The sequence below is a fragment of the Cucurbita maxima genome, unplaced genomic scaffold (assembly GCF_002738345.1).
Source record: "Cucurbita maxima cultivar Rimu unplaced genomic scaffold, Cmax_1.0 Cma_Scf00001, whole genome shotgun sequence".
In the NCBI taxonomy this organism is placed as follows: domain Eukaryota; kingdom Viridiplantae; phylum Streptophyta; class Magnoliopsida; order Cucurbitales; family Cucurbitaceae; genus Cucurbita; species Cucurbita maxima.
In genome coordinates this window covers 1,068,507-1,095,844 of record NW_019272017.1, presented here as the reverse complement: position 1 = coordinate 1,095,844, position 27,338 = coordinate 1,068,507, and the positions used below count along the sequence as shown (strand labels likewise).

General features: G+C 35.7%; 4 protein-coding genes and 1 non-coding gene across 14 annotated transcripts in view; 1 reads left to right on the top strand and 4 right to left on the bottom strand.

Annotated features, from left to right (window-relative positions):
• The window catches only part of LOC111472013, a 6,966-nt gene extending 4,888 nt beyond the window's left edge, over positions 1-2,078 (top strand). For all 5 annotated transcript variants that reach the window (XM_023117817.1, XM_023117927.1, XM_023117735.1 and 2 more), the window contains 3 exons: positions 128-326; positions 827-926; positions 1,722-2,078. In XM_023117817.1, coding sequence (XP_022973585.1) covers positions 128-326; positions 827-897 — 270 coding nt within the window. In that variant the 3' untranslated portion in view covers positions 898-926; positions 1,722-2,078. The remainder of the gene's footprint in view (positions 1-127; positions 327-826; positions 927-1,721) is intronic.
• Positions 2,079-3,069: 991 nt separating this feature from the next.
• Positions 3,070-10,727, bottom strand: LOC111472335 (WAT1-related protein At2g39510-like). 3 transcript variants are annotated; one of them, XM_023118088.1, is made up of 7 exons: positions 10,455-10,727; positions 4,600-4,662; positions 4,396-4,512; positions 4,074-4,314; positions 3,837-3,998; positions 3,496-3,647; positions 3,070-3,422 (listed from the first exon to the last, which is right to left on the bottom strand). In XM_023118088.1, the coding sequence occupies exons 1-7, from the start codon at positions 10,694-10,696 to the stop codon at positions 3,248-3,250; spliced, it is 1,152 nt and encodes a 383-aa protein (XP_022973856.1). In that variant the 5' UTR covers positions 10,697-10,727; the 3' UTR covers positions 3,070-3,247. The 3 variants fall into 3 exon arrangements, with proteins under 3 accessions (XP_022973856.1, XP_022973899.1, XP_022973809.1); XM_023118131.1 differs by lacking the exon at positions 10,455-10,727 and adding an exon at positions 4,915-5,168; XM_023118041.1 differs by lacking the exons at positions 3,070-3,422; positions 3,496-3,647; positions 3,837-3,998; ... (1 more) ...; positions 4,396-4,512; positions 4,600-4,662 and adding exons at positions 7,896-8,308; positions 8,382-8,533; positions 9,547-9,708; ... (1 more) ...; positions 10,112-10,228; positions 10,316-10,378 and having other exon boundaries at positions 10,455-10,717.
• A 3,701-nt stretch (positions 10,728-14,428) lies between these two features.
• On the bottom strand, positions 14,429-20,646 carry LOC111476586 (2-oxoglutarate dehydrogenase, mitochondrial-like). Of its 2 annotated transcripts, none has more exons than XM_023120316.1 (9): positions 20,518-20,646; positions 18,777-20,432; positions 18,327-18,553; positions 17,902-18,234; positions 17,443-17,689; positions 16,167-16,295; positions 15,542-15,757; positions 15,227-15,350; positions 14,429-15,078 (listed from the first exon to the last, which is right to left on the bottom strand). In XM_023120316.1, the coding sequence occupies exons 2-9, from the start codon at positions 20,328-20,330 to the stop codon at positions 14,843-14,845; spliced, it is 3,066 nt and encodes a 1,021-aa protein (XP_022976084.1). In that variant the 5' UTR covers positions 20,331-20,432; positions 20,518-20,646; the 3' UTR covers positions 14,429-14,842. The 2 variants fall into 2 exon arrangements, with proteins under 2 accessions (XP_022976084.1, XP_022976076.1); XM_023120308.1 differs by having other exon boundaries at positions 18,777-20,448; positions 20,518-20,633.
• Positions 20,647-21,488: 842 nt separating this feature from the next.
• TRNAK-UUU lies at positions 21,489-21,560 on the bottom strand. Its single transcript has one exon. It is a non-coding gene; the product is annotated as a tRNA-Lys (tRNA).
• Positions 21,561-21,991: 431 nt separating this feature from the next.
• On the bottom strand, positions 21,992-26,831 carry LOC111484497 (serine/arginine-rich SC35-like splicing factor SCL30). 3 transcript variants are annotated; one of them, XM_023131147.1, is made up of 9 exons: positions 26,719-26,828; positions 26,297-26,380; positions 25,943-26,117; positions 25,717-25,794; positions 24,149-24,310; positions 23,868-23,905; positions 22,938-23,013; positions 22,671-22,862; positions 21,992-22,437 (listed from the first exon to the last, which is right to left on the bottom strand). In XM_023131147.1, exons 3-9 carry the CDS (start codon positions 26,107-26,109, stop codon positions 22,314-22,316), a joined length of 837 nt encoding a protein of 278 aa, XP_022986915.1. In that variant the 5' UTR covers positions 26,110-26,117; positions 26,297-26,380; positions 26,719-26,828; the 3' UTR covers positions 21,992-22,313. The 3 variants fall into 3 exon arrangements, with proteins under 3 accessions (XP_022986915.1, XP_022986907.1, XP_022986899.1); XM_023131139.1 differs by lacking the exon at positions 26,297-26,380 and having other exon boundaries at positions 25,943-26,122; positions 26,719-26,831; XM_023131131.1 differs by lacking the exon at positions 26,297-26,380 and having other exon boundaries at positions 26,719-26,830.
• Between the last annotated feature and the right edge of the window lie 507 nt (positions 26,832-27,338).

Below are 27,338 nucleotides of genomic sequence, written 5' to 3'. Positions count from 1 at the left end.
TTTTTTTTTTTTTTTTTTTTTTTTTTTTTTTTTTTTTTTTTTTTTTTTTTTTTTTTTTTTTTGTAAAATTCAACCAAGGAACATACAGCTCTACGATTAAGGTTTCTAAATGAGTTAAATTCCACAGGCTCTCAATGCTTATGAATTTGAGAGGCATGCTGGCTGCAAAACCAAACATCCAAACAATCACATTTATTTTGAGAATGGTAAAACTATCTATGCTGTTGTTCAAGAGCTAAAGAACACCCCTCAGGAGTTGTTATTTGACGCAATTCAGAATGTGACTGGTTCTCCCATTAATCAGAAGAATTTTCGTATTTGGAAAGGTGATTTTTTTTTTTGTAACTTCCATACAATCTTTGCGTGATTGCATTAGTAAAAATATTAAGGGTTATTTATTTCTAGTGCGTTAGGGAGTGTAAATTTGTATGAGATGATTAATATTTAATCAAATTTCACAAAATTTTCTTGTGCAAATAAAATATAGGAGAAGTTTAGAAAAATGAAAGAAAAAGAGAGAACTGCAGGGTGTTGGTCTCCTTGGCTGGTCAAAGGTGGGCAGCCAAGAAGGTTTGTTTGGCTTTGACTGCCATGGTTTTCAAATACCACGCGGATCAGAATAGCACGAGAGCAACTAAAACCACTTGTTTTCCTTGCAGTATGTTAGAGCCACTTGTTTTTTTCTAGGAAGAAAAATATATGTTGGTATCTGGAGTAGATTTCACGTAAACACATTTTATATTTGTCTGATTTTTGTTTCTTTTCAAATTTATAATAAAAATTTATGTTTAAGTTTCTCACTTTTTCTGACATTCCTACTACACAGCATCTTATCAAGCTGCCACCCTTGAACTCCAGCGTATTTATGGAAAAGATGAAGTAACTATTCCTTCTTGAGATGGGGATTTACCTTACTAAATTTTGAGGTAGGTTATGTTTGCATCTGTGCTTAGCTTTGTTCAGATTTGTATACATTAGGTTTCAAGTTGACTTTTGTTACATGAGGAAGCCAATGTCTGTAAACATATCCCTTTTTTGTTCTCTCTAGATTAAGTTGATAGGACATTGAGGTGAAGTTTTGGATATCCATGTACTTGTAAGTGGTGGTGGGGGTGGGGGCCGTGGGGGGCTAATGACTTTAGATTGTGCAAGCACGGTGCCATTTCCTACCTCACTTGTAGTATGACTAAAGGCATGTTTGTGATGTGTCGTTTCCTACCTTACGTGTGGTGATGTATGGTATGTTTGTAAGTAATTTTGGAATTGAAAAAATTACTTTTGTCATACCTTTTTAGTTATTTTGGGCATGACAAAAGTTATTTTCATTCTCGGGCTGCGTGGTGTGGAGTGTTATTTCATGTTACATGTACAAAATTAAGACATGAAATAGGGAAGTAGTGATCAAAATGTTTTGAATTATCGAACTACTGTACCATCTTAATTTTTTCCATCTCTTTTTTTATTAGTCTTATTCTTAAGTTCACACAATGTAGCTCTCTACATTACACGCATGTAGAGGAGGAAAATTCCAAGCCTTTTCACTAACCTAGGATAAATGAGCTTAAGATAATGTGAAGCATCTCGAGGACTTGGAGCTCAAAGGTTTGGTGTGTATGCCGATGGTGTTTCATTCATCTCTGCTTGAGATGTATTTTCTTACTTATTTTATTTTGTTTATTTCTTAATTGATTTTGCTGATACTTGTATTATACCACTTGTAGACCTCAAAGATATACCCTCCAGGGTATTTAATGACAGGATGGGTTTGTAATCAAAACATTGCTAAAGTGAGTAAATTGTAAACCAGTAGTGGCAATCAAAGATGCTATGGATGAATGCCAATCGGTGAAAGGCGTTTTCAGTCGGGTCAGCTACCTGCCAACTTACGAAGAATGCCTTCCTGCTTTTCCTTCATGTTACATTTTGTTCTTTATATTGTTCCCTCATGGCAGAATTGTATTGAAGCATTTTACCATAGAGTAGTCTGAAACATCCATCTGGTCCTTTTCTTCAATTGCAAAAGTTACGAGTACATTTTGGTTGAAATGAAAATACAGGGTACTTTTAACTGTGTACACGTGCTCGTATAGTATATCAACTGATTTCAGGACAATTACAGGGTGTTTTAGAATTCATCTATTTGTCTCCTCTTTGGCAACGTCAAGCAGCACCATGAATCCTTCATTTGATTGAATTGCCTTAGAAGCTCATCCTTTACAGTCATTTGTTGCTCACAAGGTGTTTTCTTGTCACAGTCTGATTTAATAATTGAAAGCTGATCTTTGTTTATGCCTTACAAGACCAGGTACAAGCCAGTGATCATGACCACTGCGCCAATAATCCTGCAAAAAGAGTTGGAAGCTATAGCAAGCCGGCTTCCCATTAAGCAACTGAAATGACATCTCTTACACAGCAATATTTTATTTTCCTATCAGCTTTGTTCAAGGGAAATTTTGGCAACACAGGCTTTTGAAGCATATTTCTTACATGCCCAAGAACGTTGTGTCTTTTATTACTTGCATCATTCTTGCATCTAAAATATAGAAAGGTCTTGATGGATTTTGTTGTCAATTTTGTTCCCTAATATTGGTTTATGTGGCTTAATTTGTGATTAAGTTGTATACTTGCAAGTTAATCCTCCATTTCCTCAATGTATATTAGTTTTAGTACCTTTTCCAAGGAAAACGTGTTGTTAAAATTGATTTTGTTTGTGTACATGAATTTTTTTTATTAACTAATATTCAAATTTGAAAAAAAAAAAAATCATATTTGCATAGACGCTAATTGCTGTCAATCGTCTATTTCGATAGGCTATGTTTCTCGTAGTCTATTGGTGTAAACTACGATTGATGTTAGCCATAGTTTATCATATATACTACAATTAATGTCTGTTGTAGTTTATACAATCATAAAGAGAATACTCTTGCTTGTAGAAATAATAGAACCAAGTTAAATCCCAAAGAAAGCATTGAGACGTTCACTGTAGCGTTGAGATGTTTTCGATAGAGATTGATGTGCCATATGTTTCAAGTGTCGAGATACCACAAGCATCGAGCAAGAACAATCGTGTGGCATCGAGTGAGGTTAATCTCAAAAGTTGATTTTGATTGCTTGATTGCCTTCCATGAATGCAAAACTCACAAATACACTTTGGTTGAAATGAAAATGAAGGATACTTCAACCAGTTCACTCACTTAACTCGTAATATTAATACATTCCAAAACAATTGCAATTCGTTTAGAATTCATCAATTTGTGACCTCTTTGGTAACATCAACCACCACAAATTCTTCACCATTTCCAGCCATTTGTTGCTCACAAGGTGTTATCTTATCACACTCTAATTTAACAGAAGCTTGATCTTTGCTTTTGCCCCACAGAACCAAATACAAGCCACTGATAATGGCCACTGCTCCAAGAACCCTGCAAAACAGTTCAAAGGCTTTAGCTTGAGCTGGTTCAAACATGAAGGCTGTTGAAACATGATTGTTCTTACCTTCCCAACAACATTATCTCGGCCAAGATGAAGGAGCTCATGATTGCAACAAGAATCATGCTCAAAGGACTGAATGCTGTCACAAAAACAGGCCCTTTTGTTTGCATCACTACTCCTTGAATGTAATAAGTCACCCCTGTACATATTACTCCCTGCAACCAAACATTACTGCTATTAGTGTGACATCCCACGTCGGTTGTTGTGGAAAGCTCTCTCTAGTAGACGCGTTTTAAAGCTTTGAGGGAAAACCCGAAAGAGAAAGACCAAAAAAATAATATCTATTAGTGGTGGACTTGAACCCTTACAGTTAGTAAGAAAAAGAGACCAAAATCAATACTTACAGCATAAACAACCGCCAGAAGCTGACTGTCAAAGTGCAAAACCCAAGCTGCAGGGTTCCCCCTCTCAATGATCAAAGCCACCCCAGACCCTCCAATGGTGCCCACCAAGCATATCAATGCCGTAAGCGACAGCTCGACCGGGTACTCTTTCAATGTAATCGCCTAACGCCATCGACATGGAGTTAACATCATCAGCAACTCTAAGCTCCATAAACCAAAAAAGAAGCCATTTCTTACCTGAAGAGTGATGAAAGCTGACCAGCAAATGCAGCCAGTTGCTATCATGAGTGAGCCCTTGAGTGGGCTCTGGTGAGTTGCAGAGCCACCAGAAGAAGCAGAGGGCTGGCTCCCTTTTGTCCATGGAAGATTCAACATTGGCCCTCTTATGAACGTCATAATCATAGCTCCTCCTACGGTCACTATGGTTCCTAGGATCTTCGCTTGGCTTCCCCTTTTCAAAATACTCACTTTCTCAAGCCTGCCATACAAATATTCATACAATGTTGGGTGACCAAACCAAAATGGGCTTAAAAGCTTTCATGCGCAAAATTTGAAGTACCTGCAAGCCCAAGCCATGAGGAAAGAAAAAGCTGGTAGAATATTGCACATGGCTGCTGTAAACGTTGCTGTTGTGAGCTTCATACCAGTAAAGTACAAGTTTTGATCGATCACTGGCCTGAAATTCACAAACCCATTTAAGAACATGAATAAAAGATTAAATTTTTCACATTCTTTTTGGTATTGAGTAAAGAATCATTCTTACTCCAATAAACCCATCAACACAATCTTCCATAATATCGAAAAAGTCATCTTCGTCCTTGCCTTCCTGCATGCAAATTTGAATATCATCGTCATTTCATAACCATTAAATGTCGAGAACTGTTGGGAGGAGTCCCACTTTAGAGGATTATTATAAATTTATAAGTAAAGAATGCATCTCTATTTGGTATGAAGCCTTTTTGAACATATATTCAAAGTGGACAATATTATATCAGTGTGGAGAGTCGTGATTTCTAACATTAAATACGTATCCAAAAATGAAAAACTAGTAGCTAGATGATCGAGAATGATGAAGAACCTGTCAAAGATAATGGCGAAAGGAGCAATGACAAGAGTAGCAACAGCATGACGATAAACCACAAAGACATGTGGGCTCATGCCTTTGTCCAAGGCAGACTTAGCAAGAATGGTCATTCCAGCATAGCCAAACTGCACAAAAACGACCACTAAATATGGCTTAGCCAATTCAAAAAGCCTCCCAAAACCCTCCATTTCAAAACCCTTTTTGTGTATCTCTTGTTGTGTTGTTCAGCTGAGTTCATATGAAAAGCTGAAGTAAATGTGGTTTATATAGAAGGGTTTTTGATGGCGGAATAAGCAAAGTCGAGGGTCTCCACTAAGCTCAACACACACACACACACAAGAGGAGAAGCAAATTCCTTAAAGGATTCATAAACAATTAGTACACAATTGGAAGAGAAGATGGTTTCCACATGTGTAAAGTGAAGTGCCACCAATTTGCCTTCTTTCAAAACTGATGCCACACAGCTCATAGTTTATACATCTCTTCAAACTTCATTTTATCTATCTTCTACCATTATCCTTATTTAAATATCACATACTTACTATCTATATCAATAAGATTCATCTTCTTTTTTTCGAACACCCCTAAGACCTTTAAGTTAATCATGTTTAATATGGAGTAATTCTGTGAAATCCCATATCAGTTGGAGAAGGGAACGAAACATTCTTTATAAAGGTGTGAAAACTTCTTTCTAGCAGACGCGCTTTCAAATCGTGAGACTGACGATAATACGTAATAGGTCAAAGTGGACAATATCTGCTAGTGGTGGACTTGTGCTGTTACAAATGGCATCAGAACCAGACACGGGCGGTGTGTTAATGAGGACGCTAGGCCCCCAAGAGGGTGGATATAGTGATGTTCCACGTCGGTTGGAAAGGAGAACGAAACATTTCTTATAAGTTAAAGAACTTCTTAAAAAAATTTCCAAGAAACATACGAGTGAGGACAAACTATGCTAAAATACAGTGGTTTTGTGGGGATAGTCGAGGCTATCAAATGTCGACTTATCCAGCAATCTAGTATTCTTATGCATGAAGATGCTCCGTTAAGTTGTTGTGGTTAGACTCTATTATGGATTTCTGACCATATTCTCTATAGAGCCCTTTTATCTCTCCCTTCTTCAAGCTCGGGTTATGCATGTATTCATTTTACAAAAATGTCCTCCGAATTCCAAATTCTTGATAGGATCGATGATTCTAATTTGATTTTTTTTGTTTTTTTTGTTTTTTTTAAGAAAAAAACACATATTTCTAGTTGTCCATACGTGACCATCACTTTGTTTTTGCCTTAAAAAATAGATTAGGAGCGTTTATGGTACGAAAACCATCATATTATTGTCATTATAATTGGAAAAATCCAAAAATAAAATAAATAAGAAATAATTGAATGAACGTTACAAATATATGGCTTTAAAAGAGTGGAAATTTACGTATACACATTTTACTAATTTTTTTCTATTTTTAAATAATAAAAAAAACTATGGACCTTTTTCCAAGCATTATAATTTATATAGACACAATAATTAACATTTAAAACTCTTTAATTTATTTGACAAAGTCGATTCTCCACGTAAACGCAATGTTTTAAAGCTTTTCAAACGTTACAAACAATTGTTTCATTATTTAAAGTATTTACAAATTTTTCAACCCAACCCAATCTGTAACAGTGCAAGTCCACTGTTAGTAGATATTGTCCGTTTTGGCCTGTTATGTATCAACGCATCGGAGAGGTGTTCATATTCTTGTAAAAAATGATTCGTTCCCTTCTTCAAACAACTTGAGATCGGACATAAATTGATAGACACCGACGACAATAATAGAAACTAAAGTTGTCTTGTTGGCATGATGGTGGAGATTAGTTATCTACTCTTGGTGCCTAAATGCTATCCACATCACAAAGCACAAGGCCACAGTTGAGAAACTGATCACTTTTGGAAGCAAATCCAATTCTAATACGACACTTAATGGTATCATTATGAATATTAAAACAATATACAATTTTTGCAAGCTTTTGATGCCACAGATTATCATAAAAGAATGAGTTTGTGGGTTTGGGACACAAATTACTAGCAGAGTTGTTTGTCTACTCACAGCTTAAAAAATTGCCTTTGTTTCAATGGATATCCATCTAAGATGAAGATTCACCTATTCCTTTTCTTTTTCTTTTAATTCTTTCGAGCGGTTTGTTTTGGTCGTCATCAAGTTAATTTAGAACGTAATTATTCAGGTCGTTCAACCTCATCCTTCCTCGAAAGTCCTACGTCACTTTGTCAAGTTTTTTTCTCTTGGTTTAACTATTAGACATGTAAGAATGTCGATGAAGATCTGTCGACATGACAGCCGATATTCAATCCATTTGATTTCGACGGAGGAATTAGTGTCTAAAATGAGGGGAGAGAATGGTATTTTGAATCGTCTTCTTTTTAATACAACAAAATTGGGCTACGTTGAGCTATGTTTGAAAGAATGGGATCAGTAGGGCTAAGTCTTGGTGTAGCATAGAAATGATGTCTCATATAACTTTTGTCTTAAATTATTTAATTTTAAATTGGTTAATTGACTTTTAGTTTGAATTAGGGTTTATATCCTCTTTTTAGAAATGTAATTATATGACATGATAGCGGTCTCAGGTAATCGAGTATCAATACAAATAATGGAGAATATTGATTTTGTATTGTTTGAACAACTTTTTTATTCTATGAAGTGACTGAATACTCATTTTATAATGTAAAGTAATTTAGTGTATATTTAGCTAAAGATGAATACTTGAATAATTTTTTTTTATCAAAATATAATTAATAAAATGATATTTAAATAATATAATGATCAAATAACATTGTTATAGCATACCATTAAAACTATGAATATTATATTATAACGTTAAAAAAAATGCTATAGCATAATATTTTAGCTATATTCAACATATTATATAGCTTTAATAAAATGCTATGAAATATTTTTATAACAACGAATATAAACTATAGGTTTATACTCTATTATAACTCTATTATAACTATAAAACGTCTTAGACTTTTGTTAACATGAGTTGTCACTACATACTAAAAACGTTATCAAAAGTCTATGGTAATGTTGGTAGTGTGGGATTCAGTTGTATAGACGCCCTACAAATCATAACGTTTAAAAATTATGTGGATTACTTTTATTTGATTACAGGTCGAGTTCATCAATGTTTCTCCTCTCGGGCGAGATGAAGCACCACAAATTCGTCATTTGATTGAACCATCTTCAAAGACTCATCCTTTCCAATCATTTTTTGCTCACAAGGTGATATCTTATCACACTCAGATTTAGGTGAAAGATGATCATCTTTGCTTTTGCCCCACAGAACCAAATACAAGCCACTGATTATGACCACTGCTCCAAGAACCCTGTAAAACAGTTGAAAGGCTTTAGCTTGAGCTGGTTCAAACATGAAGGCTGTTGGAACATGATTGTTATTACCTGCCCAACAACATCATCTCACCCAATATGAAGGAGCTCATGACTGCGACAAGAACCATGCCCAGAGGACTGAATGCTGTCACAAAAACAGGCCCTTTTGTTTGCATCACTACTCCTTGAAGGTAATAAGTCACACCTGTACATATTACTCCCTGCAACCAAACATTACTGTTATTACTGTGACATCCCATGTCCGTTGTTGTGGAAAACTCTCCTTAATAGACATGTTTTAAAGTTTTGAGGGGAAGTCCGAAAGAGAAAGTTAAAAAGGACAATATCTACTAGTGGTGGACTTGGATCGTTACAGTTAGTGAAGAAAAAATGGGGGGAAGCTCGAAAGAGAAAGCCCAAAGAGAACAATATCTGTTTAGTGGTGGACTTGGACCGTTACAGTGGTGAAGAAAAAATGAGGGGAAGCTTGAAAGAGAAAGCCCAAAGAGGACAATATTTGTTAGGGTGGACTTGAACCGTTACGGTTGATGAAAAAAAATGAGGGGAAGCTCGAAAGAGAAAGCCCAAAGAGGACAATATCTGTTAGTGGTGGACTTGAACCGTTACAGTTAGTGAAGAAATGAGGGGAAACCCGAAAGAGAAAGCTCAAGGAGGACAATAGTTAGTGGTGGACTTGGACCGCTACAGTTAGTAAAAAAAAATGAGGGGAAGCCCAAAAGAGAAAGTTCAAAGAGAACAATATCTGTTAGTGGTGGACTTGGACCGTTACAGTTAGTGAAGAAAAAATGGGGGGAAGCTCGAAAGAGAAAGCCCAAAGAGGACAATATTTGTTTAGTGGTGGACTTGGACCGTTACAGTTGGTGAAGAAAAAATGAGGGGAAGCTCGAAAGAGAAAGCCCAAAGAGGACAATATCTGTTAGGGTGGACTTGGACCGTTACGGTTGGTGAAAAAAAATGAGGGGAAGCTCGAAAGAGAAAGCCCAAAGAGGACAATATATGTTAGCGGTGGACTTGAACAGTGAAGAAATGAGGGGAAGCCCAAAAGAGAAAGTCCAAGGAGGACAATATCTGTTAGTAGTTGACTTGGACCGCTGTAGTTAGTAAAGAAAAATGAGGGGAAGCCCGAAAAAGAAAGTCCAAAGAGAACAATATCTGTTAGTGGTGGACTTGGACGGAATGGTAAAGAAAAAAAGGGACTAAAATAAATACTTACAGAATAAACAACAGCGAGAAACTGACTGTCAAAGTGCAAAACCCAAGCAGCAGGGTTCCCCCTCTCAATGATCCAAGCCACCCCAGACCCTCCAATGGTGCCCACCAAACATATCAATGCCGTAAGCGACAGCTCGGCCGGGTACTCTTCCAATGTAATCGCCTAACGCCATCGACATGGAGTTAACATCATCAGCAACTCTAACTCTAAGCTCCATAAACCAAAAAAGAAGCCATTTCTTACCTGAAGAGTGATGAAAGCTGACCAGCAAATGCAGCCAGTTGCTATCATGAGTGAGCCCTTAAGTGGGCTCTGGTGAGTTGCAGAGCCACCAGAAGAAGCAGAGGGCTGGCTCCCTTTTGTCCATGGCAGATTCAACATTGGCCCTCTTATGAACGTCATAATCATAGCTCCTCCAACTGTCACTATGGTTCCTAAGATCTTTGCTTGGCTTCCCCTTTTCAAAATACTCACTTTCTCAAGCCTGCCATACAAATATTCATGCCATGTTGGGTGACCAAATCAAAATGGGCTTAAAAGCTTTCATGCACCAAATTTGAAGTACCTGCTAGCCCAAGCCATGAGGAAAGAAAAAGCTGGTAGAATATTGCCCATGGCAGCTGAAAAGGTTGCTGTTGTGAGCTTCATACCAGTAGTGTACAAGTTTTGATCGATCACTGGCCTGAAATTCACAAACCCATTTAAGAACATGAACAAAAGATTAAACTTATCACATTTTAATTGGTATTGAGTAAACAATCATTCTTACTCCAATAAACCCATCAACACAATCTTGTAGAGTATTGAAAAGGTCATCTTGGTCCTCGCCTTCCTGCATGCAAAACTAAGAACTCAACCTTCTATATGGAGGCAGAGGAAGTAGCTAGTTGGTTGAGAGTTGAAAGGACCTGTCAAAGATAATGGCAAAAGGAGCAATGACAAGAGTAGCAACAGCATAACGATAAACCACAAACACATGTGGGCTCATGCCTTTGTCCAAGGCAGACTTAACAAGAATGGTCATTCCAGCATAACCAAACTGCACAAAAATGACCATCAAATATGGCTTAGCCAATCCAAAAAGCCTTCCAAAACGCTCCATTTCAAACCCTTTTGTGTATCTCTTGTTGTGTTGTTCAGTTGAGTTCATATGAAAAGCTGAAGTAAATGTGGTTTTTATAGAAGGGTCTCCACTAAGCTCAACACACACACACAAGAGGAGAAGCAAGTTCGTTGAAGGATTCATAAAAAATTAGGACACAATTGGAAGAGAGGTTTCCAGATGTGTAAAGTGAAGTGCCACCAATTTGCCTTCTTTCGAAAGTGATGTCCATCACAAATACAAAACAAAACCACACACAACTTTGTTTTATCTATCTTCTACCTACGACTCGAAATAATCGATAGCTACTACCTATACTAATAAGATTCATCTTCTTTTTCTTTGGTACCGGTAAGAACTTTAAGTTAACCATGTTTAATTTGGAGCAATTCTCTGACATCCCACATCGGTTTGAGAGAGGAACGAAACATTTCTTAGAAGGACAGACGTGTTTCAAAACCGTGGGATTGACGGTGATATGTAATGGGTCAAAGCGAACAATATCTGCTAATGGTGGACTTGCACGGTTACAAATGGTATCAGAGCCAGACACTGGGCGGTGTGCCAGCGAGGACGTTAGGCCCCTTAAGAGGGATGAATTGTGAGATCCCACATCGGTTGGAGAGAAGAATGAAACATTCCTCAGAAGGACGTGAAAATCTCTCCCTAACAGACGAGTTTCAAAACCGTGGATTGACGACGATACGTAATGGGCCAAAACAAACAATATTTGCTAGCGGTAGATTTGTGTTGTCACAAATGGTATCAGAGCCAGACACTAGGTGGTGTGTTAACGAGGACGTTAGGCCCTTAAGAGAGGTGAATTGTGAGATTCCACGTCAGTTGGAGAAGAAAACAAAATATTTCTTATAAGTTGGATAAATTCTTAGGAAATTTTCCAAGAACATACGAGTGAGGACAAACCATGCTAAAATGTATTGGTTTATGGGGATAGTCGAAGCTATCAAATATCGACTCACTCGACAATCGAGTATCCTTACACATGAAGATGTTGGTTGTTGTGGTTGGACTCTATTATTAATTTTTTGACCATATTTTCTATGAAGCCCTCTTATTTCATTCTTCTCTGAGCTCGAGTTATGGATATTTTCATTTTACAAAAATGTCCTCCGAATCCGAACAATGATTCTAATTTAATTTATATATATATATATATATATATATATATATATATACACGAAAAACCACATATTTTTAGGTGTCCAAAAATGGCTTTTAAAGAGTGCAAATTTAGTACACATTTTTTGTGTCCCTTTCCTTTTAAATCCCAAATTTTTTTAACTATTTTTTTTTCATTTTTAATAATAAAAAAAACTATTGAATGTATTGAACCGAATAACCCCAATTTATTATTAATTTTAAATTTTTTTTTTTACTATATAATTATACATACATATATTTAGTTTCATAATAATTTTCTTTTATTCCATTCTTAAAAATAATTTTTAAATAGTTCAAAAGATATTGATGGTAAATTTTAATTAAAGTTTTAAAATAAATAAATATTTTATAAGCTAATATTTTATTTTTATTAAAAAAAATTTAAATAGATGAATCAAACCATTTGAATTCACCCAAATGATTAAGATGGTTTGACCTAAAAACAAAATTTTAGATAAATGACTTCAACAATCTGAACCAACCAAACTCAAAAAAATATTATGATTGAGTTAGGTCATTATTGAATAAAGATGGTTTAGATTGAAAAATTTAGAACGTAGAACAATTGAGTTGGAATTATAAAATGTCTCAACTCGACTCAATCGAGCTCAACCTATAACAACTCAACCTCGCCGTTAGCAGATATTGTCTGCTTTACTCCATTAGAACACATGTCAGAGAGAGATTTCTACTTCTTTATAAGAAATGTTTCGTTTATCTTTCCAACAAATGTGATATTTCACACGACCCATAAACACCGACAACCCATAAGCACTGACAATAAACACAAAACTAAAGTTGTATTTATGGCATGATGGGGAGGTTTGAGTGCATAAACTGTGGCTGAAGATTAGTTTTAGATATCTACGCTTTGTTGTTAAATGCTATCCACCTCACAAATCACAAGGCATAAGTTAACTGCAGTGGTTAAATGCTATCCACCTCACCAATCATAAAATATGTTGAGAAGAGTATGAGATTGTGGGTTTGGGACACAAATTAGCAGCACCGTTGTTTGTGTTTAATACCGTCCAAGTATTAAGTAAGAGAATGGTTTGTTTTTCTCTCTAATCAAGGTAGGATCTCACACGTATTTTGGATCGTTTTTTTAATATAACAAATATGGGATACGTTGAATTATGCTTATTTCGACTGTGTTTTGGATCATGTACTCATCTTTATTCAAACCTATTTGGAGAGATTGAGACACTGGGCATGCTTTACTCGTAGTAATTGAGGATTATTTAGTTCTAAAACCTAAGTTTACGGTTTACAAATTATGTGTTCATTGTTTTCTTTTGTTATTTCATTTCAATTTATAATTGTAACGTATTTTAGAGCTAGGAATCATTTTTAAAATGGGTATGAAGGGTCAAGGGTAATATTGTAATTTTTTGAATGTTAGGGTTCGAGATTACGACTAACTAAAAAAGTAAGATATTGTTCACTTTGGTTCGTTACGAATCGTCGTCAGCCTCATAGTTTTAAAACGCATCTATTAAGGAGAAGTTTTCACGCCGTTATAATGAATGTTTGGTTCTCCACTCCATGGATGTAGGACCTCACACTTATCTTATATCATCTTAGACAGGTATTTACCATCAACCAAATCCAATCATACGAACTATAAAGATTAAACAACCGACCATGTTTTATTTTATTTTGTTTAAAAAGGTAATTTAATGTAGATTTTTAGACATCTAAAATAAAGAAAATATCCAATATTAATATATGTTAAAAATGGGTCCTTCATATCATTTACTTCAATTTCTAACCCCAAGGTGGAGATTTAGTGCATAAACTTGTGGCTTAAGATTAGGGAGACAAAAATAAATTAAAACTATTCATTCCAAAGTGCTATACATGTCACAAACCATAAGGGCCACAAATTAAAATTAAAATTAAAATTAATAATAGAATAATCTTAAATTAAAACAGATTTTTTAAAAATTTAGAGATGAAAATAAATTAATCCGGAAAACTTAGGGATCATCAGCCCATTTTTGTTATCTAATAATGTATGCTACAAAATATAATAAAATAATAATTAGTATAAAAAGATTCCTTTCTATATCCGTTGGTTCATTTTTATTAGTAAATATTATATTAAAAAAAATGTTAACTTCCCATGTACGTGGCATACTAAAATTAATATTTAAAAAATAATAATTAAAAATAAAATAGAATATTTTCTTTGGTAAATCATCCATCACAAAAAATGAGGTGACGTCATTCTCACTTAAATACACATACTCTTTTACTTTTGTTAAAAAGGTTGGATGTCAATAAAGAAATTGACAATATTATAATAATGTCATTTTTTTTAATTCATATCCATAAATGTTTAGATTAGATGCAGCTACGTATGACTACCACAGGAAACAGTAGCTCATAGTATATTAAATCTTAGATACGTGACCACCACAATTTGAGCTTATTTCCTTTAAGCTCGACCCGTGATGGTTTATAGTAATACCGATTCAATCAACAAACACAATGATAAAACAAAGTTTAGTAGATTCAAAAATTATCCTGCTATCGTACGCATAACCCTGAAGTGTCCATTTTCAATAAATAAATGAGATTTAGAAGAATTTCTTCCAAGAGAACCAAGACACGCATACAACATATTTGAAAGACTTTAGAATGAGATCACATTGTCCATGAGCTTAACTTAACTGCTCACACATCGATCACTTGGGAAGAAAAAGGAAAATCAAAGATTACTACATTCATTGGTGAGTGGATAGTCTGTATGCAATTATTGAGCACAGTATATCCAACCAACCACAAAAGCTATCTTGACATATCAACATCGAACTCAATTCAAAACTGGTCTTAGGAGATGAGCAGGGTTATCTCATTCCAAGCAAAAAAAAAAAAAAAATGAATAGGTAGGAGGAAAGAGAAGCATTACCAGTACTACCAGTAATGGTATGTTCTTGAGGGGATTATTCAGGAGAAAGCTCGATGGTTCAGCAAAGAAGAGTGATGGGTTCAAATGGAGGAACTTCAGGAACTCTTGATGAGCTCAGGCTGCAATGCTTTCTTCAGAAGCTCGGTTTGTTCGTTTACGTGGAACGAATAGAATCCAGTAGCTGTAGAAGCCGATGGAGCACGACCCACATATTTAACATCTTCTGCTTTGCCTCTTCCAAGCGCCCTCATAGCAGTGGCAAGACGTGGAGAAATGTAGGTAAAAGCACCCATATTCATTGGTTCCTCCTGGCACCAGACAACCTCCGCATCTTCAAAAGAAAAAGGAAGAGAAGATTAAGAAAAACCTTTTTATAAAAAGTTTTGGCAGAAGCCCAGAACAACGTTACCATGTAAGGCACAGAAACTAAGAATATTTGAATAATCGAATAACATTATACGAATCGTTGAACTACATACTTGGATAGCGCTTCAGCTCTCGCTGGATGAGATCATAAGGAAAGGGGCAAAGCTGTTCGACCCTACATATTGCAACGTCCTTTGCATCTGCCTTGGTTCGCTCATCATCAAGTTCGTAATATACCTGGCAACAAAACATGCACACAACACTTCAGCAGGCTGAATAGAAAGATCACATAGACCATTCAATAAAGAAAATGAATTTGAAATATGATCGGAAATTTCGTACTAAAGTAGTTGCAAAAGAAAAACAAACGGTAACTCAATTATGTTAGACATTCCAGGTAGGAAAGAAAAATAAGTTGTGATGCTAACCTTTCCAGAGCAAAGGACTAGTCGTCTAATACCCTCTTCACAATCAGAGTGATTGTTCTGGTCCTTTATAAGGCGCTTGAATCTGGTTCCCTGTTTGTCAAAGCCTGGATGACCTTGAACATCATCGAACTCAGACAAATTAGACCTACAATCCTTGTGTCGAAGCAAATTCTTAGGGGCCATCACAACTAGAGGCTTACGGAACTCCCTGTGTATCTGCAGACAAGAAAATAAGATATTAATGAAGTCATAATTGATTGGGGAACGGTTTCAAAAATCAAAATCTTTGAGGGTTTGGGAATTGCTGTTCTTACTGTAGAACCTATCTCCCCTAGGTAACAAGTGTTTGTTTAGTTTCTCCAACTATTCTTCTCTTTGGATTCTTTTATAACAAGTGTAGATTTTGCAATAATGGTTGAAACTCGGGTTTCTTTTCAAATACGATTCACTTTTGTTATAGATGGATCCAAATTTCATTTCTGGGAGGGTTTTTTTTTTGTAGTTCAAGGAGACTTCCATCCTCCTCTCAGTAAAAGCCTCTTCATTTCAAAACAATCTTATTTTTTGTTGAAGTAGTAACAATAACAAAAACACCTAAAATTATCAACCAAAAATATGCACTAACCTGTCTTCGCAGAACATGGAAATAGTTGGCGGGAGTGGTAACATTCACAACTTGCCAATTGCATTCCTGAATTTGCTTTCTAAGAGTAGAATCCATCTCCGGAATAACAAAAGGATTGTCGTCACTCATCTGCCATGAATTTTTGGAAAATTGTATTATTCAAGAAACCTAGCTGAATTGTCTCGCAATACAACCAAGACAAACATTCTCATCCACCATTCCAACATAATCTATTTCAATCTCCAGTAATATAAGCAACCACTGTTAGTCATAGGTGAGAAAAACCACATACTACAAGTAAGGACATCCTGGGGCAGGAGAAGCCTAGAAGGGTGAAATACATACAACCACATTTTTTGCGTAATGGTAGTTCATGAGATCTAACCCACAACTACCAAATTGAAATAGGCAACAGTGTTATACCAGCTCCTCATAACTATTTATGTTAAGTCATTGAATTTTTGAAATCCAAACAGGAAGATAATTTCATTACTAAAAATTCAATCACAAATCGCAAGTGCATGTTGCTAAGTCTAGAATTACTAGGGATCAGTAGAATTCTCAAACTACGGAACCAACTGGTTTCACACTGGGGGAACAAGATACGGAGCAACGACCCCAACAGTTTGGAAGATATCTTGAGAAAAGGTTTTAGCACCATACTTAAAGATGAACCATTTCAGTGTATTGAAAAACACACTTCAGAAAGATATCCTCATTAAAGTGCGTGCCACAGCACCTTTTCTTTCTAAAAGTAGTTAAGAAAAAAAAACTCTAAACTATCCCTTACAAAAGCTCAAATTGAAAATTTTCCATTATATTATGACTCATGATACTACATTTTTTCATATATAAATTTACAGTCAAACACCTAAAGAAAACCTTTGATTTTCTAGGCGCTTCCCCTTGAGCCTGAGAGGGAACTATGATTGTGCCTCATGCTTTAAAAAATACTGCACAATATATAACTACATAGAAGTAAAATATTTCAATATTTCTCTCTAAACTAGCTTCTTGTATGAAAACCTTACATCTAACATGTATACATCATCAAAACAAACAAGCTGGACAAATAACTAACTTATAACATTAGAAAGAGAGCTTTGCGGACCTAGAAAAAAAGGGGACGATAATGAAAACAAAAGGAACAGTTTTATTTTATTTTATTTTTAAAAAAGAACTTGAGCTTTCATTAAAACGAAAGGAAGAAAATAAAAAGTAATTTTATTTATTAAAGAGAAAAAGGAGGGAGAAGAAGAAGATCTTTGTTGGATACCTGAAGGAAACGTTCCAACCTTGCACTCGAATGTTCAGGGCCCTGTCCATCATACCCATGGGGGAGCAGCACAACAAGCCCTGTCTGCCGCAGCCACTTCGCTTCACCACTGCTTAAGAATTGATCAAAGATAACTTGAGCTCCATTTGAAAAATCACCAAATTGCGCTTCCCAGATTACCAATGAATTAGGATTTTCCATTGAGTAACCTAACTCAAATCCAAGAACTCCAAACTCTGAGAGAGAGCTGTTGAACAAGAAAAGACAACACGTAAAGAGAAACTCATGCAATAAGGCAAACTGTTCAACTCATAAAGATGTCCAATAGACAGATTCCCTCAATTACAAAGCCTATAATTGGCAGGTAGCAACTCTAACATTGGCAGGAAGCGGTAGTGACTAATCTACACAACTTCAAAAGAAAAATTGTTCGCATACATAGGCAAAAAGGGATCATACCTGTTGCTAACGGTGAACAACTCCTCATCCTGATTCATGATAACATGGTCCAAAGGACAGTAGATTCCACCTGTCTCTTGGTCATGCACAACCGAATGCCTATGACTAAAGGTACCTCTCTCAACATCTTGGCCACTCAATCTGACATGGTTGCCTTCCACAAGCAGAGTTGCAAAAGCAAGTGCTTCACCAAGTGCCCAGTCAATGCCCTCCCCTGTTTCAATCATCTGTGCTCTTTGTTCGTAAACCTTTTTTACTGCTCTGTGAGGCTTGAAATTATCTGGAAATACAGTAATTGCTTTTCCAACATTCTTTAGTATTTCTGGTTTAACTCTGCCCAATTGATCAGAGTATAAACTTTTAGTGCTAAAGTATCGCATATGAAGTAATAGATGAAATGATTTTCTAATAAAATTTAACATTACCCAGTGTTCCGAACTCTTGAGAGCTGTTCAGGTGACTTGAAACCAGACCAATATGCTGACAGCCAATCCCTTCTCTTTGGTACATAATCTTTGCTCGACAAAAATTCTTCATTAAGGATTTTATTAACCTTTTCACGTATCTGATTGATATCCTCCTGACTCACCTGTCCAGATTCTAAGAGTTTTTTCTGGTAGATCTCAAGAGATGAAGGATGATTCTTTATGACCTGTTCTCAATCAGCTCAGTAATCAGTAACATATAACCAAGAGTATACAAGGCAATAACACAAATACATAATCGAGGTATAGGACCTAAGAAACCAAGCATGATGGAACAAGTTGGAAAGAAATAACAAGTCTGAGAACTAAAGTAACTTTCTGAAGCCATAGAAAGAATAATATTCTGCATTATACATGTCCAAAAACATCATTAAAACTAGAAGTACTGACCTTATACATCTTAGGTTGTGTGAAGGATGGCTCGTCGATTTCATTGTGTCCAAACCGACGATAACAAACCAAATCAACAACAACATCCGAATGAAAGGTCTGGCGCCACTCTGCAGCAAGCTCACAAACATGGACAACTGCTTCCATGTCATCACCATTTACATGGAGAATGGGAGCATCCAAAGCTTTAGCAACATCAGTGCAATATTGTGATGATCTTCCAGCCCTTGGATCGGTAGTAAAAGCAACTTGATTATTAACAACAATGTGGATTGTTCCTCCGGTGGTGTAGTTTGGAAGGGCACTAAGATGTAGAGTTTCATACACTACACCTTGTCCAGCAAAGCTACCATCGCCGTGGATCAAAATACCCATATTCTTGATCCTTTCAACATCGTTGGAGTAATATTGCTTTGCTCTAGTTTTCCCAATAACAACTGGGTCAACAGCTTCCAAATGACTTGGATTTGCAACCAATGAAAGATGAATATGTTTTCCACCTCTAGTTGGTCGATCATAGGAAGTACCCAAGTGATATTTGACATCACCAGTTCCTGTGTAAAGTCCAACTTCATCCACAGGCTTTGTACCACCACTAAACTCACTGAAGATCTGCCTCAGAGGCTTCCGAACGACATTTCCCAAAACATTTAGTCTTCCTCGGTGAGGCATTCCAATCACTATGCTCTCAACTCCCAGGTCTGCAGCCCTATCAAACATCTCCTTCATCCCTGGAATTAAAGTCTCTCCGCCTTCAAGCCCAAATCTTTTTGCTGTAGTCCACTTAGTGGCTAAGAAGTTCTCAAACTGCGTGCTCCATATAAGACGATCAAGAATCACCTCACGCCGCTGCCGATTGTACTGCATTGGTGTTGGGGTCTCAATCTTGTCTCTCAACCAGTTACATTTGTTACGATCTGCGATATGCATATATTCATATCCAATACTTCCACAGTATGCTTGCTCAAGTCGGGTCAATATCGATCTCAGAGTCTGCACTGGACGATTTTCTGACAAAAATCCAGCCATCCTCCACACACCAAGGAAAAACTCCCTATCAAGATCAGCATCTGTAAATCCATAAAGAGCAGGGTCAAGATCATCTGGGATTTCTCTTTCCTCCAAATTCAGGGGATCCAACTTGGCTTTCATGTGGCCATTAACCTGGTAAGCCCTGACGAGCAACAACAAACGCATGCTCTCTTGAATCGTCTGACCTGAAATACCAGGAGATGTTGCAGCCTGACCCACAAAATTTCTAAAGAAATTATCCCACGACTCATCAACACTGTCGGGGTCAGCCTCCCAAGCCCTTTGAAGCTCCTCCAAATACACACTGCTCGTCCCATCCAGAAAGCTATCAGTTAGCTTCGAAAGAGGCACAGGGCGAGGCACAGGTGCAGATTGAGCTTTAGGCTTAAAAACCGTAGTATGAAAACATCGATTCTGAGACGAAACAATCCGTGATCTCGCAGCATAAGATCCTCCCCCCTGTGCTAAAGTCCTCCTAATGGCAAGCTTTGCCAAGGCAGAACCAGCTCTAAACAACCCCATTCTCACCGATCAAAACTACCGAAACCAATCGGAGAACAAACAAAATAAATCGTTCCAAATCAATATTTATCAGACTTCACACACAATGACAAGCATCAGTACCTTCCACAAGACAATTCTATAAGGAATTAGTAAAAAAAAAAGGTATAAGAATATAAATGGCGTCGTTATATAGAATTTAACATACCGAAATGACGAAGAAATTCGAAACCCTCCAATCTCCGTAAACCGATTCTGCGATGACTTCAAACAGAAAACCCCAGCTCCGCTTTTTATTCATTTTCTTTATTTATTTATTTTTTAATTGTTAGTTAGGTTCGAACCAGTTATTTCTTCTCCGGCAGGCATGCTGTTTGTTGAATTTTCTACTGTTATTTTTTATTTATTATTATTTAAATTTTAGTCTTCTTCTATCTTACGTGGAGGTGGTCCCCACTCTTATCTTTCTGGCGGTGACCCTCTCCTAAAATTTGGACACAGATATTTTTCTTTTTTTTTTTTCTTTTTTTTTTTTATAACATAAGAGATATTTTAAAATTCCAATTAATTAAATAATAAATTTGGATAATCTGAGACATAAAATAAGTTATTTATTTATTATTGTTCTGAATGTCCTAAGAACAATGAATGGCGTTTGAGATATAAAATTAATTGTTAAGGCTCCTTTGATATATATATTTTTTTAGTTTTAGAAAATTGTGTTTTTTATTTGACCATATTTATTATTTGGACAAAATTATAAATTTTACTTTTTTTTTCTTCTTCTATAACAGCTAACGTAAAACTTTATTTAATTTATTGTCTTTTTGTTAATTGTGTATGGGTTACCTAAATTGATTATAACATCAATTTTGATTTTTTTTTTCAGATATTTGTATAAGAAGAGAAAAAAAGAAATTCATTTCCTTTGTATTTTATGATTATTTTGAAGGGCCAAAATAGGTTAGAAAGTGATAGGTAACGAAAAGCAAAATTTTTAATAATTTAAAGTGAATTTTACAAGTTTATATACCTTTTTTAGATATAAAATTAGGCATGCTTAAAAATTGCATATATTCTATATTAAAAAAATAAGTTTACAACTTCAAAAAATAAAATAAGGAAGTTGACATTTAAGTAAATTTATTTTTTCTAAAATAAAATTAAAAATAGAAAGTTCGCCGTCTGTGGGGATCGAACCCACGACCACGTGGTTAAAAGCCACGCGCTCTACCACTGAGCTAAGACGGCTCACATAATATAGTTCATAATAAAATAAATAATACTTATTTAATTTATTCCCCACGTACACTTTAAATTGTTTTTAACTATGATCGGATTGACAAGTCTCAATGGAACTAACCTTCTAATCTTAATAGAATTTTGGTATCATTTATTTACTTTTTGCAATAATTTGATATAATTATTAAACATAAGAGAAGTTAATCATTTTTCTTTAAATATGGAAAGCTTAGCCCTCAATTCAGATATAAAGGAACTTCGTGAGCTTATTTATTTATTTATTTATTTTAGATGGAAAGTTCATAAACGGACATCAATTGCCCATATGTATACAAACCAAGTATGTATAGTGAATAAAAAAATAATTTGATTAACTAGAATTTCACAGATGATCTACACTGCAGCTTTGTGAAGAACATTATGGAGTGCCACCATGTTACGAGAGATCAATACCTTTGTATGGGTATTATATCGTGAATGGGACGGGTCACCATCTCACCGACGATGCTGAGGCATCAATGAAGAAGAAGAAGAGCTTGCACAATCCAGAAAACTAGTACAAGGGATTGGATGGTCTACCCATTATAATTCTAAAACTTCAAATGAAAGCACGAAGTAAATTGCCCAGATCCTGAAAATCCCAACACTAGGAACATCTAACAAGATACAATCTTGGAATTTTCTAACTTTCGACTTAACAAATCTTACATATTAGAAACGAAGGTTTACATCATCTACTACCAATGTTTTCTTAAAGAAAATTCATCTACCATGTCTTGGTGAAGCATCAGCAGAGCGGGATCGGGACCCCGAAGGAGACCTTGATGTTCTACCAGGAGAAGACCTCCAGTCAGCTCGTGCATCCCCTCCTTCAAATGCAGGCTTGCTAAAGAAAAAATAGGATTGACAAATAAATAAAGCAGAACAGGACGCACTTTTATAGTAGCATAGTAAACAAAGATGAGAAAATTAAGTTTAAGCGAACTGAAAGAGAACATCCTCAATAATGAAACTAGCGTATGCAATAAGCAATGCATGCAATGACACAGAAACAAGATTAGTTGCATATTCGAGATGCTCCCAGAAAGCAACAAGTCATCGGTAAATCATTCAACTTACTCATGATATCCATTTCCATTTCCATCGTGATCGTGAGCACCAGCATTATCATAACCTGGAGAATATACTTGCCGACTCCTCTCACCATCTCGCTCACGAGGAACATCTCTTGGTGATCTGGGGTAGTCTGCATGACGCCTACCGGGGGAAAGAGAATAGTTGCCTCGCCATCTCGGAGCAGGAGAGTATGACCTAGAAATTGCATTTGGGACCTTTACTATCAAAACCATAAATAAAAGATGGAACATTCTGTTTTAAATAGATTACCTTGATCGATATCTACTTGAACCTGAAGGACGATGGGGGGAGCGTGATCGAGACACTGAACGAGATCTAGAACGCCCTATATTGTCAAAAAAAAAATCATGATCAATTACATCCTGAAACTACGCTTTGACCATTGAACACAGTAATCTAATATGGACATGTTTTGTCTACTACAATAGCTATTGAATGATTTGATTCCAAGCTTTAGTCTGTGTTCTACAAAAATCTATAATCCACGAACAAATTAAATGTACAAAATTTTGTATCTTTAATTCAATCAGTTAACAAACCTGCAAGACGGAAATTATCAAATTCATAACAAACGAGCTGCAATTAGGCTCACAGAAACAAAAGAATTATTATATGCTTACATTTACACCTAATAAAAGCTACATGGGGATGCCCATATGGGAACAAAAGGTTTAGAGACAATATACCCACATAAAAGACTCAAACTCGGGGGGAAATGTTTGAAGGATCGATCAAAAACCAAAATTCCTCAGGATGTGGCATGTGAGGAACTTCTCAGTTCATTTCACACACAAAAAAGGTCCATTTAAAGGATATTATATGACCACTGAACTTAGAGCTTATAAATAAGCTCGATTGTTTGGGTTGTTACATAAATAACCAATACTAAATCTTTCGATAAGTCAAAGAACCTAACATATTAGAAATATATCCCATATACTACAGATCATCAATAGCTGCTACAAGCTGTTGTGTCCAAGAGTTCCATAACAAGAAGTAATGTTATACTCTTCTTTTCTTGAACAATCTAGAAGTAGAAGTAACATGAACTAGAAAAATGAGGAAAATTCATAAGAGATCTTCTCACTGAACTATTTTTGGTTGGAGTACTCATTTACATATCAAGATTATTTAAAAGACAACACATCAAATTTGAAGAGAGACTGCTGGTACCCATACCATAATAAGAACGCCGTCCACCATAGCCAGATGGTCCTCTACAGAAAGGGAAAATAGAATAGTAAAACATAAGTAACTCGCAACTAAATAAACATCATAAAAGACTACTTTCCATTGAACACAGTGAATGAAGAATGAAAAAAGCAGCAGTTTTGGATTCCCCCCCCTCAAACACAAAAATAAGATGGATTGCTTTCAGTTTAACAGAATGTCAGGTGGATTGTAAAATTATACTCTTGAAAGAATGGAGTAAAAGAGGTAACTGAGAATACACAAACTACCTTCTACTCCTTTGACGCATCTGTTCTGGCCTCTTCCTCGACTCTGCAGCAAGGACCACAGTAATCTCCCTACCAGCAAATTTTTTCCCATTCATATGATACTGAGCTTCAGAGGCCTCATAAGGATCAACAAACTCCACAAACGCAAATCCTCGGGGATCACTACAAAAAATTCAAACAAAATGCTCATGATAAAAAGAAGAAACTCATTCTGGACAAAAATCTTGGGTAAAGACTGAATCATCACATTAGTATAATTTTCATGCCTAAAAGGATTCAGGGAGCCATAAACTAAATAGCTTTCTTTTCATATCCAATATTAGCTTCAGACAGCTTCCTTCAAAGCTGAGGCTGAAGTTATATAAAGCAGCTGATTTCAAAGTTTAGTAGCTAACCTTCTCTTTACAATCAAGCATGAAAGAGGCAAGAGACTTGAAAAATCTTCATATTCTTGAAACTACAAGCACTTCGTTTCAATGTAACTTGACTTGAAAAATCTTCACATTCTTGATATAAGTACTTGAAACCAACAATTCATGACTTGAAAATTCTTCAAATACTTGGAAACACACGAAGCACTTGAATAAACAATCCACAACCTTAAAACCTTCACCTTGTTGGCTTCAATTGCTCAAGAATCTATCTTCTTCCTCATCAACTTCTGTTGATGAAGTAATTATCTAAGATCTCCTCAGAGAGAGACACCCTCATTTCGATATTACTCTTTACATTCTTGATGAGCAATATGTTAGGCGGTGAAAAGTAGTACACCCTCATTAATAGGGGCTTGGGCTTGTTTTAACTTCAAAGTTCAAACCAACATACCCCCTGACAAAGCAGTTCAAAATTTAACACACTATGAAATGGGAATAAAATTCACCTAGAAAAAGATAAGGTCTGGTGAAATTTCATTTGACATTTTTCATCCTCTTCATTCCCTAACTATGAATAACAAACCCAACCGGAAGTTCCATGATATCTAAAAATTCCTCTACAAATTTAGAACTCGGTGCACAAATGTACACCCTCAAGAATTGATCAAGTTCAAATAGTTGTAAAAAAAATCCCCTGAAAATTGCATGATAGTATTTCATCTTGTGTATGAAGACACACGAGTTTTTTTCCCCCAGAAAGAAGAAAAATAAAGTTAGAGATTGTTCTGAAAATAAAATCTTGAATTGCAAAAGTGAAAAGCTTTAAACGTACACCATATATTTCAACTTTCACCATTTATTGGCCTAAATAAGAAGCTTTGTATTATGACACATGGCAGAGAGCATTAAACAAAAGTGAATGATCGGGCTCAATTTCTAGCGAAAGAGGCTTGGCTTGATGCTTAACCAGTAAATCTAAATCACCACCTGAACCCTGTTTGAGGATAATTTTATCAAATCTTTGTGCAACTTGGTGCTCAGAAGTTAAGATATTAACCATAAAAAGACGTGTCCTTACCTAACTTGCAAGGAATGTAAGAGTACACCTTCAGAAATAAAGTTGAATAACAACTAAATAAATCCAATCACATACCATGGTTGGAGCAGTGTGAAAAATAAACACTAGATGCTTACCCTGTGTAATAATCCTTTGGAATATACACATCTCGCACAAGCCCAAACCTCTCAAATGGAGCTCTAAGCTCCTCTGGCCTGCAAGTACCAATATAACCAGAAGGCAAGTTGTTAAAAATTAGCGAGAGAAAACAACAAATTCCTGAAGTAGAACAGTAGTACTAAAACCAAAATTAGAACAAAGCACTATGGTAATTGGAAAAAAAAAAAGTGGCCAAATCCTGACCTGCAATCCATAGGAATATTTCTAACCAAAAGGCTACCATGCGAATGTTCCCTTCGTCTAACATACCCACCGCCACCGCCACCATAACCCCTTCCCGGGGGGCTTCTTCCTCGACCGCCATATCCTCTCCTTGGAGGACTATGATATGGTGGACTGTATCTTCTCATGTTTCAACCTATCCTAAACAATTACCAGGTAAGGTCAGCAACTAAGATGCATGACGTCAAAATTTCATATCTATTCAAACCAATAACTTTCTGGCAAAGAAAAATAATAAAAATTAGAATGAAGAACGAATAAAACCAACGAAACCCACACATCATCCTAAACTGATAACAGCTTCCACTGTCATACCCTAAAACACAATTCACAGGCTCAGGTATCCGATTCGACAGCTAAACCTTTCAACTGCCTGTTTTCAAACTCCAGATAGCTAGGCTACAAGAAAAATATTAAAGTTTTGAAGATAACAAACCAAGACGAGAAAAGGCAAGAAAATCGACTAAATGAATAACGAATCGAGAATGTTCGACGAAGAGGCTCATCTCTACACTTCTCCCAAATTTTTTTCAATGAAAACTCAAAAGAGATAATTCAGATGAACAGAAAACCTAAAACAAAAAACTAATTCCAAACGATCGAAACAAAGAAAGTGGGTATAACAACCCTTGATAGGTTTCATGTCGGTTTGGGTTCGATCAGGAAATAATACGAAATCTCCATCTATACATTGAGAAACAAAATAAAGAAACCATAAATCGAAAGTGCATAATTACCTGAAGGAAGAAGACGGAGGACGAGAAAATGCACAGAGAAATTTTCCCCTCGATCTGATTTCTATAAGGTCTGGGGAGCAAGAAGACTTCGACGGTAGGGTTTAGCATTTTATATCTGCGTTTGTTCAAATGCGAATTTATTTTTAAAAAAAAAAAATTAAGTTTAAATTTTGACACCATTTTTCAGGACAAAAAATAATATAATAAATATCATAATTAAATATTTTGGTTCGTTTTGAATTTTTTTAACAAATAACTCAGCTTCGCTCTATTTTAAATTATGTTTTAATTTTTTTTTTGAATTATTATTAAATTTATTATTGTTCTACCTTCTTTTTAATACAACTAGAAAAATGAAAATTATTTATTAAAACATTCTTTTATTTATATATATACACACACACGTTAATACGTGCTTCAATAAAATTAAATTTATATAAATTTTAATAGAGTTTTTAGATATTTTTACATTTTTTAATATTAGTCGATTCTAATTTGATGATTAATTAAAAGTAGATTATAAATTAAGAAAGATATATATAATTTATAATTAAAAATAATTCCCATTAAAAATATCATCCTAAAATTACTGGACAAAAAAAAGGGGGGGGGGGGGGGGG